This window comes from Heterocephalus glaber, unplaced genomic scaffold (genome assembly GCF_053883595.1).
Source record: "Heterocephalus glaber isolate CG9 unplaced genomic scaffold, H.glaber_assembly_v1.0 deba00001479, whole genome shotgun sequence".
In the NCBI taxonomy this organism is placed as follows: domain Eukaryota; kingdom Metazoa; phylum Chordata; class Mammalia; order Rodentia; family Bathyergidae; genus Heterocephalus; species Heterocephalus glaber.
In genome coordinates, this window is record NW_028258316.1 from 21282490 (window position 1) to 21299262 (window position 16773).

The 16773-nt window shown below is 48.3% G+C and overlaps 1 protein-coding gene across 7 annotated transcripts in view; it reads right to left on the bottom strand.

Annotated features, from left to right (window-relative positions):
• Rgs3 (regulator of G protein signaling 3) overlaps positions 1-16773 on the bottom strand; it is a 122264-nt gene that overhangs the window by 24918 nt on the left and 80573 nt on the right. The window contains exon 1 of one of the 7 annotated variants that reach the window (XM_021262205.2): positions 6378-6736. The exons of 4 other annotated variants lie outside the window; for them this stretch is intronic. In XM_021262205.2, the coding sequence (XP_021117864.1) occupies positions 6378-6431 (54 nt within the window). In that variant the 5' untranslated portion in view covers positions 6432-6736. Of the gene's footprint in view, positions 1-6026; positions 6153-6377; positions 6737-16773 lie in introns of those variants that run through there. 2 more of the 7 variants (XM_004849524.4, XM_087182862.1) reach the window with 2 other exon arrangements.

Consider the following 16773-nt stretch of genomic DNA (forward strand, 5'->3'; position numbering starts at 1 on the left):
GGTGGCAGAGGGAGGTTGCTCCACCCAAGGACACTGGCATAGACATCTGGGACTCGGCTAAAATCCTAAGGCTGACGGTCACCCTCCAGGGCCCCAGGCATGCTCCTGCCTCTCCACTGCCTCCTTACAGATGTACCCTGGTCTCTGCCAAGAGGTGACATGGGGCTGAGTTTGGCAGGTCTGGTCTAAATTCATCCTCCTGACATCCCCTGCCCTGGAACTTCCATCCCCTTGGCCTTGCACAGTCCTGATTATGTTCTTCTCCTACTCAAAACCCCTCCAGCCCATCTAGGATAAAGTCCCAGCCCCTCGCCATGTGTGTTCTGGCCCTGTCAACATCTCCACCATACTGTTTCCTCTTTTCCCTCCAGCCAGTCCAATTCACTCCTCTAACCCCATGCCTATGCTGCATCTCCTACCCAGAACATCTCCCTCCCTGCCCACCTGGTGAATCTCTATTTATCCTTTAAAATCCCAGTCAACCCACAGGGCACCCTTCTCCAGTTGGGACAAAGATGACAATCCTCCACCATGAGAAAGAATAATCTTCGTAATAAATTGGATACCCACCTAGGGAAAACGAGCCCTGGCCTCTGTGTCACACTGTGCCAAAAAACCTATGACAAGTGGATTTTAGATCTAAATATAAAACATAAAATAATTGAACTTCTAGAAGATAAGAGAATAAGTTGGTCTTCTATATCTCAATTTAACCAACCCTAGATCAAAACTTAAAAGTTAATCTGTAGTGAAAAGGTACAGACTTTTCCTCTGTTATTATTCCCTGTATAACATTTGAAAAGTATTTCCACTGTCTCAGGTATTATATGTAAGCTAGAGATGATGTAAAGTATATGGGAGAGCTGAGCATGGTGGCACACACCTGTAATCCCAGCAGATGGGAGGCTGAGCAGGAGGATCACCACAAATAGAATGGATAAACTGGTATGTGGAGACAATGAAACACCATAGAGCAATGAGAAGGAACAAAATAAAATTCAATACAATAACCTTGATGAATCTCACTATCAAAATGCTGCTGGAAAGTCAGCATAAAAGAATATCTACTCAATGATTCCATGTATATAAAATTCAAAGTCAGGCAATAGTCATCGATGACAGGAATCAGGACAGAGGCTGTCTGTGAGGTGATAATAACCGAAAAAGGTGCAGGGATGCTGCCAGGTACTGGAATGTTCGATTTCTTGACCTAGATGGAGGCTACATGGGTGTGTTCACTTTGTGAAAATGTATCAGCTATATACTTCTAATCTTTCCATAAGTATTACATACTTCCATTTAAAATTTATTTGAAAAATAAACAAAAGCTATCATGCCAGTGTCACCTCCCATGCTCTCTGGTTGAGACAGTGGCTTTTCCCATCATGAGACCCTTGCCCTTGGTACACATCTCTACTAGCACATTCCAACATTTTTTCCCTGCAAAAAAGCTGTTGCCCACCTCCTGTGTGCTGAACGCCTTCTCTGGGTCAGACCTTGTGGTGGTTTAGATCTAAAATGTCCCCCCAAAGTCTCATGTGTTCAGAGGTGGGGCTTGAGAAGCTGATCACATCACAGGCACACTGATATCATCAATGAATTAATCCACTGATGTGCTCAGCTGAATGTGCTATTCGGAGGTGGGCAAGGCTGGGGAAGGTGGGTCACCAGGAGAGCGACCTAAAAGGGTATTTGGGTATATTCTTATACCCACACCCTCCTCTTCCTCTTCCTGTGCTTCTGGCCACCATGGATTGAGCAGCTTTCCAACATAATGTTCTGCCTTGGAGCCAGCCAACCATAAACTGAAATCTCTGAAACCGTGAACTAGAATAAACCTTTTCTCTTTTAAGTTGTATATGTCAGGAATTTTGTCCCAGCAACAGAAAGCTGACTAATTCATACCCCATGCTGAGCACCTCACCTACATTGCCACATTTAGTGACAGCCACCTGTGAGATAAGGTCTGACAGCACTCCCACTGCTAGATGTCCTGGAATCCATAGGCACGAAGCATTTCTAAGGGCTTTACATGAACATCTCGTTTGACCAATGAGATGAGATGGGCCACTGCCTAATGAAATGGGAGGCAGGAGAGGCTCTGGGTTTTGCCCAGGGGCACACACTGTAAGGAGTGAGGACTGCCCCCAAGACCCAAGCCCACAGCCCTACACTGCAGAAGGGTTGATAAACTGGGGTGAAGAACTGCTCTTTCAATGGACAAATGTTGATACAAGGAGACTCAGCCTCACCTCCTGCAGGAAACTTCACTGAGGCTGCTTGGCTGGACTGGATGCTTCCCTGGGGTTCCCACAACCCCCCACCATGCCTCACTGTCAAAGCTGCACTGTCTCTATCCCTTATCTACCCATCCCTGGCACCAGATTAAAGAATGAGCCTTTTATGTCTGCACTTCCAATATCTGGCAAGAGCATAACACTTAACACATGTGAAAAGCAAGGAGGGAGCAAAGAGTGAAGCAGAGAGACTTACAGAGCCACTATTTGGATCAACTGGGAGCTCCATTCCTCAAGTTCTGAGCAGGGAGGGTTTCATGTCCCGGCTGGACACGAGTTACAACCCTCAACTTGAGGGGTGGCACAGCCTTCCCCTGGCTGTCTCCACCCTTCTCTCAAGGTTCCTGCCAGTCATTTGGCCCCCAGAGGCTCTGCCAAGCCCTCTTTCTACCCCTCTCCATGTCTCCTCTCCACCGGTCCTGAGTGCCCTGAGGCTAACCTCAAGAACACCAGAAGAGCTCAGGGAGTCTTGGCTATGTGGCGAAAAGCAGGCCCAGTCCAGTCCCGGGCAATTTACTGCCCACCCAGCCCCTCTAAGTCAGGGACTGTAGGTAGTTCTCTGGTGGCAGCCTGGGCCACAGTGCCAGGTGCAGGCAGGCTGGCCCACAGTGAGCCAGGACAGGGGAGAAGCTCTGGGCCATCTGGGGTGGAGGGCACACCTAACAGCTCTCCACACATCTGTAGTGATGACCTAGGCCACTGCCAGAAAGAAGAGGGCATCCTGGGACCCTCGCCCCTCTCTATGGTGCCTAGCAGCTCTCATCTCCCAAGTGGCTCATGGCCTGGCACTTCTACCTCCGCCCCTACCCTGCTTCTGGATGCCTGGGTGCAGCTGGTGGTATAGTGGAAGGTCGGTGGTTCCCTGGGGCTGAGCCCAGCTGGCCTGCTGTGAGTGGTTCCAGCCTCTCCGGGCTTAGGGGCTGAGCCATAAGCAGCCTTGTTTATCCCTCGGAGGAATGATGGTTTTCCCTGAGCAATGACATCTTGGAAACAGCCTGGCTCCACAAACAACAACTAACCTCCCAGCCAGGGCCTGGGCTACAGCTTTCATGAGAAGGCTTCTGCCCAGAGGTGCCTGAGTGAAAGGTCAGAGGCTGAGCCAGACTCTCACCTTGACCCTAACTCTTGGAGCCCAAGAAGAGGAAGGGGGTCTACAAAGAATTAGATACCTGAAAGGGCCCTGGCAATATCTGGTTCAGTTCCTGGTTGCCCCAAAGGGAAACTATGCCATAAAAAGGCATATTTGCCGACCATCATCAGTGATAAGGAACTAGGAGGTGCCTTGGTCTGGGCTTTCTCTACCACACACATTGCTTTTCCAGAAAATAGCAGAGTTCTAGTCAGTAAGCCCAAGGGCCCAAAAAGGAGGGTCACAGGGGAGTCCAAAGATAGAGAGTACCAAGATGGAACTCAGGTACCCTGAGACATCCAGCTATTGCAGTGCAGAGAGGCTTGGGCTGGGAAACCAGAGTCCCGGGTTCTGGTTCTGCTTTGCAGCTGAGTTGCTTTTAGACTCAAGTTCTTCCTTTCCTGCCTCGGTGGTTCTCTGTCTGTCCAAAAAGCAAACAGACTCTGCCATCTCCAGGGCCTTGGAGACCAAATGGGAAGCAGTTCTGAGAATCCCCAGGGACACAGCTGGGCATGGCCATTCCCTGCCCAGCTGTGCCTCTGCTGGGAGAGCCAGATAGACCACTGGCTAAGAACCAATCTCTCAGCTCTAGCCTGGTGGGCACCATCCTAAAGGGGTCCAGGAAGCCGAGTTCCAAGACCCTGCAAAGATTTGTGCAAAGGACCGTGAACATTGCATTTGACACAGCCAGGACTGCCCCCTCCACTCTCTATGGCTCAGACTGGGTGTGGACACTGCCCAGCCCAGAATGTGCCCTGAGCAGGCTTTCTCTATGGCCTCAGCCAGGCTGACATCAACATTCTCCCATCAAAACCTGCCCCCAGTCCCTTGGCTCTATGGGCAATACCCTATGTACAAAGACTAAGGCCCCTCCCAAGGGGCTCCTGGTGAGAGTGTCTAGCTGGCAATGGCCACTCCCTCACCAGGCACAGATCTAGGAAGGGAAGATGGAGCAGACTTGGAAACCAGAGTTTGTCTTCCAGGAAATCCTACTCTAGCTACCCAGGGTAATCCAACTCCCCTCTCCAACCATATCCCAGGAGCAGGCTAGGCCCTTGGGAGACTAAGGGATGAATAAGGCTCATATACTGCATTAATAGGGCACAAAGCAGCTGCCAGGGGTGTCACCAATGGATAGGCTTACTGGCTCTGGTTGTGGAAATCGAGTAGGATAAGACATGTAGGAAGAGAAGTGAAGCAGATAGAACATGGAAGCTAGGAAGAAAAGCAAGAAAGCTGGAAGTGTGATACCAAGTATTTACAATCAGAAGTCCCATCAACGACTTCTGGTTCAAAGCTCTGGTGACTTCCCAGAAAGGGATCATAGCCTCCATCCTCACCACCGCCTGTGTCTCAACTTTGGGCTGGGCCCAAGCAAGCCCTACAGTGGAACTTGGCTCCTCGGAGGACCCGCCCTGGGTTCAGCCACACCACGTGCAAGGGCTGGGAAAGAGGGGGATGTCCTTGGCTGGGCACAGAGGACTCAAGGGGCCCAAGTGGAAACTTTGACTCCAGCTGCAGTGCCCTGGCTGGGATCCCACAGGCATCAGAGGGGCAAGCCTCTGCAGCTCCTGCCTTCTGAAGATGTTCCTGCTTCAGCCTTCCTGAGGCCTTTCAGGGTAGGAAAAGTTTGCATGAGTTGCTGAGGGACCTGATGACCCTGCACCAAGCCAGGCATCTCAGGCCAGAAGAGTGAGATTCAGTGCTGAATTGCTTAGCTCAAGTCAGGGTGATGGCTCCCCACATGTCCTGTCCTTGCAGTTCTATGAGGCAGAGGTCTACCTGCCCAGTCTTGGCTCAGCCACAGACCTGCTGTTTGAACTTGGACAAAGCCCCTCCCTACTCTGGGTCCAGATTCTCCTCCCTCCAGGGCTGGGCCGTTGGGTTCAAGATTCTTGTGGACATCTGGGGACAAGAGTAGAGATGCGGACCCTCCACACCGAGAAAAGAACTGGCCTCTCTTCTGTTTGCAATGACCAGCTCCAAGGAGCCAGTGGGTCTCTAACCACTATCCCCTTCCTTAAGAGTCCCAGCTGGAGCCAAGGAACAGGTGCAGGCCCTTCGAGGGGCTGTGAGCTCACCAGGCAGAGAAAGCCTGCTTGTGTTTCCAGCGGACATTTCTGCAAGTCTCAGGGATCAGAAGTGACTCCCCAAGGCTAGCCCCAGAGACCACCTCTTTTCCTACCAGTGGAACAGGACAAACACTGCCATCCCAGTGCCTGGTGTGTAGCCAGCATCCCTGACACAAAAGCCAACGCTGCTGGCTGAGTGCTCCCGCTCCACGCAGTGTCCCGACTTCTCTGTCCTCTGTCACCAAACATTCCTCTTCTCTCCCAGAAAGAAAAACTGGCTGGCTAGCCCCGAAGCAGGAGCAGAAGAAGCACAACCCTTGGCTCTGCAAGCCCCTCGCCCCCTAAGACACACACACACACACACACACACACACACACAGAGCGATCCAGAACAGAACACAACCAGTTTGATCACAACATGCCTACCAATGGCTGCCCTGGGGAAGAAACAATAGAAACAGGGCACGGGGTGGCTTGGACAAGAGCCCCCTCACCCACCACACACAGCCTTGTCACCGAGGCACCTACCCAGCACACTCTGCAGGCACCCAGGCGACTCCTGGCTGCCACTCCTGCCAGCCCGCCCCGCCGGGTCTCCACCCGGCTCCTCCCGAGGGCGGGCGGGCTGCCCTGTCAAGCGGCCGCCTTCCCTAGACAGAGCTCCTTTGTGTTGGCAGGGCTATTTATGGACTTACCCAAGTTCCCCAGGGGAGCGGTACCTGCTGGGAAAAGCAGAACCAAATGACCAGGTTCCACCTCCCACATCTAGGTAGCGTTTTCAAAACCCTTGCATCACCATCCCTCCTCCTCTTCCTCCTCCTCCTCCTTATCCTCCTCCTCTTCCTCCTTCTCCTGCGAGCGCCCTTCCGAAACACACACCCTGTCCAGCCGGTCGCTGCTACTCTGGAGAGAGGCTGGATTCCTTTCCTCCATCAAAGGGAAAACTCTGGGATTTCTCAAGTCACTTTCACCTGAGAAGGAGCCTGGACTTGTCAAGAAGGGTCCTTCAGCCCGCGAGAGATGGAGCCAGCTCTTCGCTTACACGCTCACCAACGCTGAACCTGGTTCCCCTGCCGCCAGTCCCCTGGAGCCAAGCTGGCCCGCAAAGTGCTGCTCCGGAGGAAGAGGTGTCCATCCCTCTCAGCGGCATCTCCTGCCCCTGGGATCCGGAGCCAGCTCCACCCGACACTCATCCTGAGCGCTCCCCAGCTGGGGCAGCGCAAAGCCAGCGGCTGCCGCTCCCTAGCAGGACTGAACCAATCACGGAGGCTTCTCTGTCACACCCCCGCCCCCACGCCGCTCTGTCCCCGGGAGCGGCTGCAATTGAACCCAGGGTCCTGCAGGCAGCACAGCGACTCTCAGAAGGTGGCCGCCGCCGGCACAGTCAAGGAGTGGCAGCTTCAGTCCCCATCCAGCTCAGCTGAGGACACACATTTTTATAGGGCACTTTAGTGTGCCAAACTCAGGGAATCTGAGATGGACAGAGAGCTGAGGCTTCTGTCCCAGCAACATGGCCAAGAGGAGCCCATTACAGCCACCCAGGAGTTACCATCACAAAAGAAGGAGACATCCAAACAGAAAGGTGGGGACAGTGGAAACAACTCTAGACTGCAACACAAGCTCCCCAAATCTAGTTCCAGCTCCAGCACTGCTTCGCTGGGGCTCACTGAACAAGTTCCTGCTCCTTTCTGTGCCTTGGTTTCCTCACTGCAAAGTGGGGCTGATCCCCCAGGCACCACCCACCTGTGGGATTAACAGAGGGCTCAGAGAGCTGGTGGCGCCAAGCCCTGTGCCAAGAGCTTTGCCTGCATTCCTTCACTTAATCCTCACCACACCTTGAGAGGTGAAGACTCCCAGGTACCAATGGCAGAGGGAGTTGCCTTCGGTCACACCACTAGGTGGCTGTGTATCCGGGATTGAACACCCCTTGGTTCCACTCTGGGGTGCCCACCCCCCACCATGGTGCCACCTCATCACTGCAAGAAGCTGCTTTGCCAGCACAAAGCTGCTCTCTGATTCTGAGGCTGCTGCAGCATGTTGTCTAACACTGACAAACACCCCCTGGCCTATGCCCAGGCCAAGGCGGAAGTGCCCATGCCAAGACCAGCTCCCACTGGAGTGGGAGGCACCCAGTGCCAGCACATAAACAACTGGGCAGAGGAAACCCCATTCTCCTGTCCTCACTGCGTCCCATCTCAGCCACCCCAGACCAAAGCGCTGTCCCTCGGACTCTTACTGTCACTGTGGTAGCCTCAATGTCTCTGAAGGTGTCTTTGCATTCCCCCTGCCCCTTTCTCTCTCCACTTCTCCATTCCTGTCGCTCTCACACTCACATGCGCATGCAGTTATAAGAGAACATCCCTTACCAGGGACAATGATGCATAGCAGCCCTCATCTGAGTCAGCCACTCATAAATTCCAACCAGTGTTCTTCTTGTCCCTGGGCCAGGGGACTAGGAACCTCCTAGATTGGAAGGCTGTCATCCTGAAGACTCTTGAGACTTAGGGCCCACCCTTGGCCTGGGAAACTAAGCAAGGGAGTCTCAGGAAACAGCCAACTCTACCAGGGCTGAGCAATTCCCAGTGGGGCTTGCTGGCTCCTAAGACAGAATTTCTGGTGCTTGGGATGAAATTCTTAGGGTGGAGAGCCTGAGTGTAGGATGCTTTGACATAAGAGGTGCACTGCGGCTTTACCTTCTTTCTATCAACACCATAACTCTGGAGCACCAACTCCCACCAGGCTGTGTGCTAGGCCTCAGGGATGTGATGGAGAACAGACAGGTTGGGCTCTGCACTCAGGAGCTGACAGCCCAGTGCAAGAGAGAGATGCATCCACATGGTCAGCTCAATGAGGCCATGATTAGGCACTGTGTTGTGATGGGTAAGGCAGCTCTGCCAACCTGGGGTGCTGGGTGCAGAACACATTTATCAACACACTGCATCACAGCACAATGAGGAGAGGGCCATGGCCCGGAGAGCCAATTAGACCAAGCTCCGGAGATTAGCCTGGGGCAACCTCTGCCTCAATTTTCCTGCAGGCTCAGACACCAATAGCAGAGCCAGTGGCCCTCCCAGTGTACAGCCTGCAGTTGACACCCAAGCTACCCATGCTGGAGGGCTCTTGGAGATCTTTCACTCTTTCCACTTATAGCCAGTAAAACACGGCTACAGAGAGGGCAAGTGACTTTCCCAAGGAAACAGAGCCACTGGGTCACAAGGCTGAGAGCACAGGTTGCTAACTCCCCATCCAGTGCTTCCATCAGACCCCAAGTCTTAGCCCAGCAGAAATGACAGTGCTGCTTCATACAGGGGGAATGGGGACCTAGGAGCAGAGAGATCCAGCTGGCCCACAGCCCCTGGGCACTCAGGGCCAGGGGCCCATTAGTTGATTCATATATTTTATGTAATACTTATTTGCCACTCCACGTCAGCACTGTTGTAAGCCTTTCTGCTTACTGATTCATTAGATCTGCAGAGCCCTATCAGATAGAATTTCCAATATCCCCATTTCACAGATGAAGAGAGAGAGAGAGAATATGAGAGAGAAAATGAGATTTGTCCAAGCCCCAGCAGGTGCAGAGCTACAGGTTGAGGCCAGCCTACTTTCCACTATGCCCTGGACCACAGCACCAGGCAGCCCGTGGAACAGTGTAGCCCACCAGCACACTGAGAAGCTGAGGCTGTGCAGCGCCATTACACAGGCAAGCACCCCACTGTTTAGACTAGCTGGCAGCAGCTCCAGGGCTGTGGCCAGGGAGGGCCAGCAGGAACTCGCTTCCCATTCTGGAGGGCGGCCATCTCAGGAAGCCCTGGGCCGTTACTACGGTGGCTCACAGCCCTGGCTGGGGGTCTGCAGACTCCATGCAGAAAGACTCTCCCCACCACAGAGCCAGCAAAGAAGCTCTGATTTGTTTCAGTAACCACTGAGTCCCTCTATGTGCTGGAGCCTGTGCTAGGAACTCAGGTTGAGGAGGTAGCAGGAAGCAGCCTGCCCCTGGGACTGACCATAGAGGTGGGAGTGGCAGCTGGAGGCACTGCAGTTAACCTCAGGTTCAAATTCCTGGGAGCTCTGACTTTTAGCCTGCAGAATCTAAGCTGAGTCCCTTTCCCTTCCTGCCCTCCATCATCTATCTCTAAAATGAGGCCAGGGTCAGGGGTCCTAGCCCCACCTCTCCCCTTTATAGTCAGTCCCTCACCCCTAAGCTGTCTCACTTATGGAATTGGCTCAGTCAGTGCTATTTGGAAAGAGCACAGCCTTTGGAGTCCAAAAACTGAATGTTACTTAACCTTAGACAAGTCACTCCAATGTATTGGAGCTTCACTTTCCTCATCTATAAAATGGGGCTATTACCAGCATGCCCTGTGAGGCATGGGGAATGCCTGGTACACAGTGTGTGCTCAATAAATAAGAGCCATCATTACTGTTGTTGGGTTGTTATTGTTGCTATCACCCATAAATGAACAGAATTCACCTTGAGAGGGCTGATGTAAGCAGTAAAGTTCAATGTGATCTTATCTGTTGAGCAGTAACACGGGAGGGCCTAGCATGTTTCTAGCAAGTACTAATAGCTGACAATCACCATCATTTATTGATATCATTTTTTTGATCAGGCCCATCTTACAGATCAGGAAATTCAGTTGCAGAAAGGTTATGTGGCAAAGGAGTGGCACAAAAAGCAGTGAAATGCATATTCTGCCCCTAATCTCATGTTTCCCATTTGTCTTCCCCTTGCCATCCTCCTCTTCCACTTCAGATGGCATAGGACAATCCCAACCTGCTCATGAGAATTTACCTCCCAACCACAGCAAAGACAAGCCCACATGCAGTGATCAGGAGGCCCAATGTCTCCTTCTAGAACTGGCCCTGAGGACTCTGCCACTGGCTGCTCCTGCCTGCAGCCTGGAGCATACTTCATTGTCATCTCAGCAGTAGCAGCCTGACCTTGGGCAGCTGTAGCAACACAGGATGGCTGGGAGCCCTAACCAGCTCCCTTCCTGGCTCCAGCCCAATCGGCCACATGCTGGCCTGAGATTTCAGGCTTTTGGGAGCAATCCTTGACCTACTGTGCTTGTGCCAGCTCAGGGACCAGGCTGTGTCCTGACGCCCGGGTTCCTGGGAAGTATCGGCCACTGACTCAGCTATGGAAAGCCAGCTCCGTGGCCTTGGCTGCTGGATACAGTTCATCCCCACACTCCCCTGGGTCCACCTACTGCCTTGGGCCTGAGCCCAGGCCATCAAAATAGAAGGTCAGTGGAGGATGGACGCGACTGAAATGCTAATTTTGCTGCTTCCTGCTGTGAATTCTGCAGTGAGGCCAAGCCCTCCTCCCTCAGTTTTCTTGTCTCTAAAATGTGCACAGGAGTCACATGATATCAGTCCACTCAAAATATAGTCTGCAGAGTGGTGTTGGTTCACAAACTGTTTATCGCTGGTCCACAGTGTGATGAGGAAGAGAATTGAGACTATTTAGAAATTTTCACAACAACTTGACATTATCATGTTTAAGACTAGAGCAGGAGACAGGTCCCACCAAATAGAGTACAGGTGGGTACAGGTGTTGTCAAATCAATGTAAGGAACCACACACTGAGTTCTAAAAACGCAAACAGCCCTTCCCTACAGGTGGTTTAAAGGCCCCGATTTAAACAGCCTTTTCCATGAGCACTCACTGACTAGGGCTCTGTCATTGCACTTACCCCTACAGTGGAATGCACGCTGTGGTCACCAGGACTGTCCCTCCTTCACTGCCCCCAGCTCAGAGTGGCACCACCATTCACTTATTTGCCTGAGCCAGACTCTTGAACTCCATTCCTCTTCCAAACACCTCCATCCATTAATCTCCTGATCTTATAGATCTCACCTCCTACACATCATGTGTATCTCTCATCTCTCTCAATCCCAAGCACCTCCACCCTATAGTCCAAGCCACCATCCCTGGCCAAGGGCAAGGGCTCCAAATTGCTTCCTTCTGCAGATGCCTCACCCTCCTCCTCCTCAGGGGGACACTATGAGCTTTCTACAGCACAGATCCAACCCCACACACTCCCACTGTACCATCACTGCCCGGCCCCAAACAATCCACTAGCCTCATCTCATGCTTCCTTCACCTTCTTCATTGCTCTACCCACACTGGCCTGCCTTAAGATCCTCACCTAGAACAATCCTTCTTACATTATGAGCCCCTGCCTTCTGCCCCAGACACTCTCCTAGCATCCCTGACCAAATTGTCTCGCAGAAGTCAGTGGTCTCATTGGGCCCTTTGTGCTGCTGTTGATTCATTCCATGTTGTTCATAGTTGGTTGGTCTCTCTCTCCTCCCACCACCCTTCTATGCTAGCCTATTGGCTTTATGGGGATGAGAACCATGTTGGTTGATGGACCCCAAAGTAGAAGACATTTGAGATTTAGCCTGACACAGCTCTAGTCACCTTTCTTTGCCATTTGAGGAACTACATTTCTCTCCCTTGTTTTCAAAGCAAGTGACTCATATGGAACTGACCAATCACCCACTCCAGAGACGGTCATGTGACCTGCGCCTCAGCCAATTAGTTTAGCCCATCCTGGTGTCATCAGTGACTGGCATGGGTACAAGATCTGACATGGGCCAAAGGGACTCAGGCCCAGAAACTACTGGTTGCCATGATTGAGAGTCACACTGTGGTGAAGCCATTACCCTTGTACTTCTGGCAGCTCTAGTGCCATGACTGAGGTTGTGGGGACGAATACATAAGAAGGAGGAACCAAGAAATGGTGAAGGTTCTCAGTGATATTGGTCAAGCCCTGAATCTAGCAGGTCCTGAAGGCTACCCTCCACAATCCAGTGAATTTCATTTACTGACTGAGTCAAGTTTGAGTTGTGTTTTTGTCACTTGCAACCTGTAGATTCCTGACTAATGTATCACCATTATGTAGCACATTAGGCGCACTGAAAGTATTTGTTCATTCGTGCAGTTATTCCACAGTGAGAAGGTGACTAGGTTTGCTCAACAGGAAGAGTCATCTTGGCTGCAGTTAAGAGAGGTGACTAAAGGGATGGAAGTAGGTACAGGGAGATCTACCAGGAGGCCATGCATGAATCTCAGGGACAATGACAAGGCCTGAAGAGGGTGAGCAAGACAGAAGGGATGGAAGGAAGAGGAAGATTCTCAACTCTAAATTCACTGGAGAACCTTGGCAGCGCCTGCCCGTCTCTGGACCTCAGTATCCCAATCTGACTCATTCTAGAACCCCCAAGGTTTTCCTCACTGGCTTTGGTCCCTAGCTAACAATACTCAGCATCATCACTGAGCAGTACTGACATCAGGGCTGGCTCTGAAAACTGACTTGACAGGCAGGGAATAGGGACCTTCCTGCTCCTTTCTTCGCCCATCTATAAAATGGGGATAATAACAATGGTATTGTGCAGATTACATATTATAGCAGAAGGAAAGCATACTCCGTCACTGTTGGATGCCATTATTATTATTATTATTATTATTTGTAGTGAGAATTTCAAGAGGGAAGTGAACACATAGATCATAAACAATTCCAAAAATTAATAATTTATCAAACTGAGGGAAGAGTTGGGTCTTCAGGGTAGAAGAGCTTACCAAGTTAGTACCAGAGAAAATTATCAAAAAAAAACAAACAACCAGAAATAATCTGGTGAAATTTCCAAATTCCGAAGACTGGAAAAAAGAAATCTTGCTTATTTCCATAAGAAATTTGAGAGAATCAAGTAAACAGTAGGCTTTGTAGCACACAAAAGTCTAGGAAACCACAGAACACGGCTCTTAGGTTTCTTGGGGAGAAGGCTGTCAGCCTAGAATTCTTTATTCAAGCAAACTATGACTCAAGCATGAAAGGAAACATTGTCAGACTTACGAGGACTAAAAAAAATACACCATGGCTGGGTGGTGTGGCACATGCCTGTAATCCCAGCATTCTGGAGGCTGAGGCAGGAGGTTTGTAAATTCAAGCCCAGCCTGAGTAACTTATCAACTTAGGGAGACCCTATCTCAAAATTTTTTTTTAATTTTTAAAGGGCCGGGATTTTGCTTAGTGCTAAGGTCCCTGGGTTTAAGCCCCAGTATAGAACAGTATACAACCCCCAATATACAAACCTCCTTTTCTGAAAAAATTATTCAAGAAAGCTCTCCAGGGCCAGGGATGTAACTCAGCAGTGCTGTGCCTGCCTGGCAAGCACAAGGTCTTGAGTTCGATCCCCAGTACTGAGAAAAAAAAAAAAGAAAGAAAGAAAGAAAAGAAAACTCTCCAGACAAAAGCAAAAGCCCAGGAGTCAAAGACGAAATATTGTGGTAGAGAGATCAGCAAACAATGAAGGCAGAACTTTTACAGGCTTAACAAATGGTAGTGTAATAGAGAGTTAAAGGCAATTTTAAATAAATGATTCTTACAACACAGTAGAACTAATGTTTACAAATGGTAACAATCAGAAACTGAAATTCCAGACGATCCCAACAGGGCCTAGGAGGTATAGAGGAGAGCAAGAGAAATGCTCATTATGGGTTGTAGGAGGTGAGGACAAACTATTATAGATTTGGTGCAATGCCTGCTACTGAAATGTGCATGTGAGAAGGGCTGGTAAAACTACCAGCCAATTAGAATTAGGATATATAGTTCAAGAATATTTCACAAAAGAAAAATGAGGATTAATCTTGTTATTTTCACCACATAATATGAAGCTATAGCAACTAAGTCTTGACCTGGTATAAAAATAGGTTAATGAAGGGGACAAGAGGGTTCAAAACCAACACCTATATATGGAAATTTGGTCTATTATAAGTGAAAAAAAAAAAAAAGAATGGTTCATAACATGGGGTTGGAAAACCTGATCAACTATTTGGAGAGAAAAAGTAATGAGAGTTCTAAGCACTAAATTAATAGCAGATGAATTAAAAATATAAATGCAAAGAGAAAAAAGTATCCAAATAAAATGTTCCTTACAACCTCAGAGTAGGAAAGGGCTTAGAAAGTATAGGCCATTCCCTCAGGGGAAAAAAAGACTTAATAATCAAAAAACTTATCAAAAATGGTTAATATTTCTACTCAGGAGGCTGAGGCAGGAGGATGAGTGAAGCCAACTTACATAACCCAGCAAGATCTTGTCTCAAAAAAGTTAAAATTTATGTAATCCCAGCACTAGGAAATCTGAGGCAGGAGAATTGCCATGAGTTCAAGGCCAGCCTGGGCTACAAAGTGAGTTTAAGGCCAGCCTGAACTACATAGTGAGATCCTGCCTCAAAAAAAAAAAAAAAGGTTAAAATTTAAATGATAAGCAACAGTATAAGTTAAAAAGATAAATAATAAACTGAGAAAATATTTATAACTAATATAATAAGCAAATGGTTAATTTTCTAACCACATAAAGAGCTCTTACAAGCCAGGTGTGGTGGCAAACACCTAGAATCCCAACACTTGGGAGGCTAAAGCAGGAAGATCACAAATTTATGGACAACCTGACTATTTAGCAAGATCTTGTCCCAAATCCCTACTCCCCCCGGCAAAAAAACCTATTACAAATAGGAAAACTACATAAATGTTATGAACTGACAAGCCAAAGAAGAAACACATAGAAGAAATACATATAAGTATATGAAGACAGAAGGAGAAACTAATAAATATAGAAAGCCCCAACCTCATCAATTTTCACTTCTCATCCCAACCAATAATCAAAAGAGAATTGCCATCCCGCAATAGGTACTATAGTAAGATGTCAGTAGAAATGTAAACCGTACATCATGTCACCTCTCTGTTCTTTAGTTTTTTCATGTATAAAATGGGGATAATAGCAATAGTGTTGGGTAGACTGCATGTGTCAACAGAAGGAAAGCACTGTGGAACACTGGGTAGTGTGTGTCGCACTCTGCCCCACAGAAAAGTGCAGCAAGACAGGACATTCTCATTAGGGTTATTGCAATGTGACTCAACAATATCAAAAATCAGTATGAACAACCTGACTACATCACTGATAAATTATGATTAATTAGTTACTAAAGATAGAGAGAACTTTAGATGTTAATGTGAAAAATTTCTATAATGTATTAAATTTTATAAGGGCCAGGGATTTAGCTCAGTGGCACTATGCCTGCCTGGTAAGCGTAAGGTCCTGAGTTCAATCCCTGGTACCAAAAAAAAAAAAAAGTTTTATATATGAGTTACAGAAACTTATTTATAATATGATACTATTTAGTAAACTAAAATGTGCATGAAAATAGATTTGAAGGAATTACACCAAACTATCAGTGGCTACTGATGGGAAAAAAAGGCTGGAGGAATGAGGGATTTTCTTGAATTTATTAGTTCTGTAAGGTTAGCTTTTTGCTGTGTGTGGTTTTTGGCTGTGTGTGTGTGTGTGTGTGTGTGTGTGTGTGTGCTTGTTTTTGCAGTGCTAGGGATCAAACCAGTTTCCCTCATACTAAGCAAGCACTGCACTACTGAGCTACATACACCCCAGCCCAAGTTCAGAATTTTTTGTACAAGTTCGGTACAAATATATTATTAATTAAAGGACCTATGTAATGCTAAATAAATAAATATTCCCACTCATAAGAATAAAAATATATAGGCCGGGGATTTAGCTCAGTGGTTTCGCCGCCTGCTGTGCAAGCGCAAGGACCCGAGTTCAATCCCTGGTACCAAAAAAAAGAATAAAAATATATATTCCCTCAAAAAATGCAAACCTCACATGAAACTTTCCCTAAAATCTTTACCTGGAAAATCTTTTTTTAAAAAAAGACTGGCATAATTGAAGAGGTATAATCCTATTCCCAGGTGAAAAGATTGTATTGTTTTTAGTACCTCTATTTTACGTATATTTTTAAATTTCAATAAAAATCCTAAAGGGAATTTTGAGGAGGGGCAGGGAAGAGGTGGGGACTAAATTACAAAATTATAATAAAATGTATACAGGGGTCAGGGATGTAGCTCAGTGATAGAGCATTTACCTATCAGGTGTGAGGCCCTGAGTTCAACCCCAGCGCTGAAAAAAATCACATACAGAGAATTTCATTTAAAAGAACTAATATGTAAGAATAGGAGAGAAAACAATTTTAAAAGAAGAGTAATGAGAGAGTAGTTGCCCTAAGATAATGTACAAGCATTGGGCCAAATAATCGGGAAAAATGAAAAATATTCTGTCTCAGACTATACCCCAAAGTAAATTCCACATAGCTTAAAATGTTAAAAGTTGAAGAATAAAACCATAAATTTTAAAGAGAAAAATACTATATAATCCTGGGGTGAATACCACAGCACCAAAGCAAAAACAGTTATTTA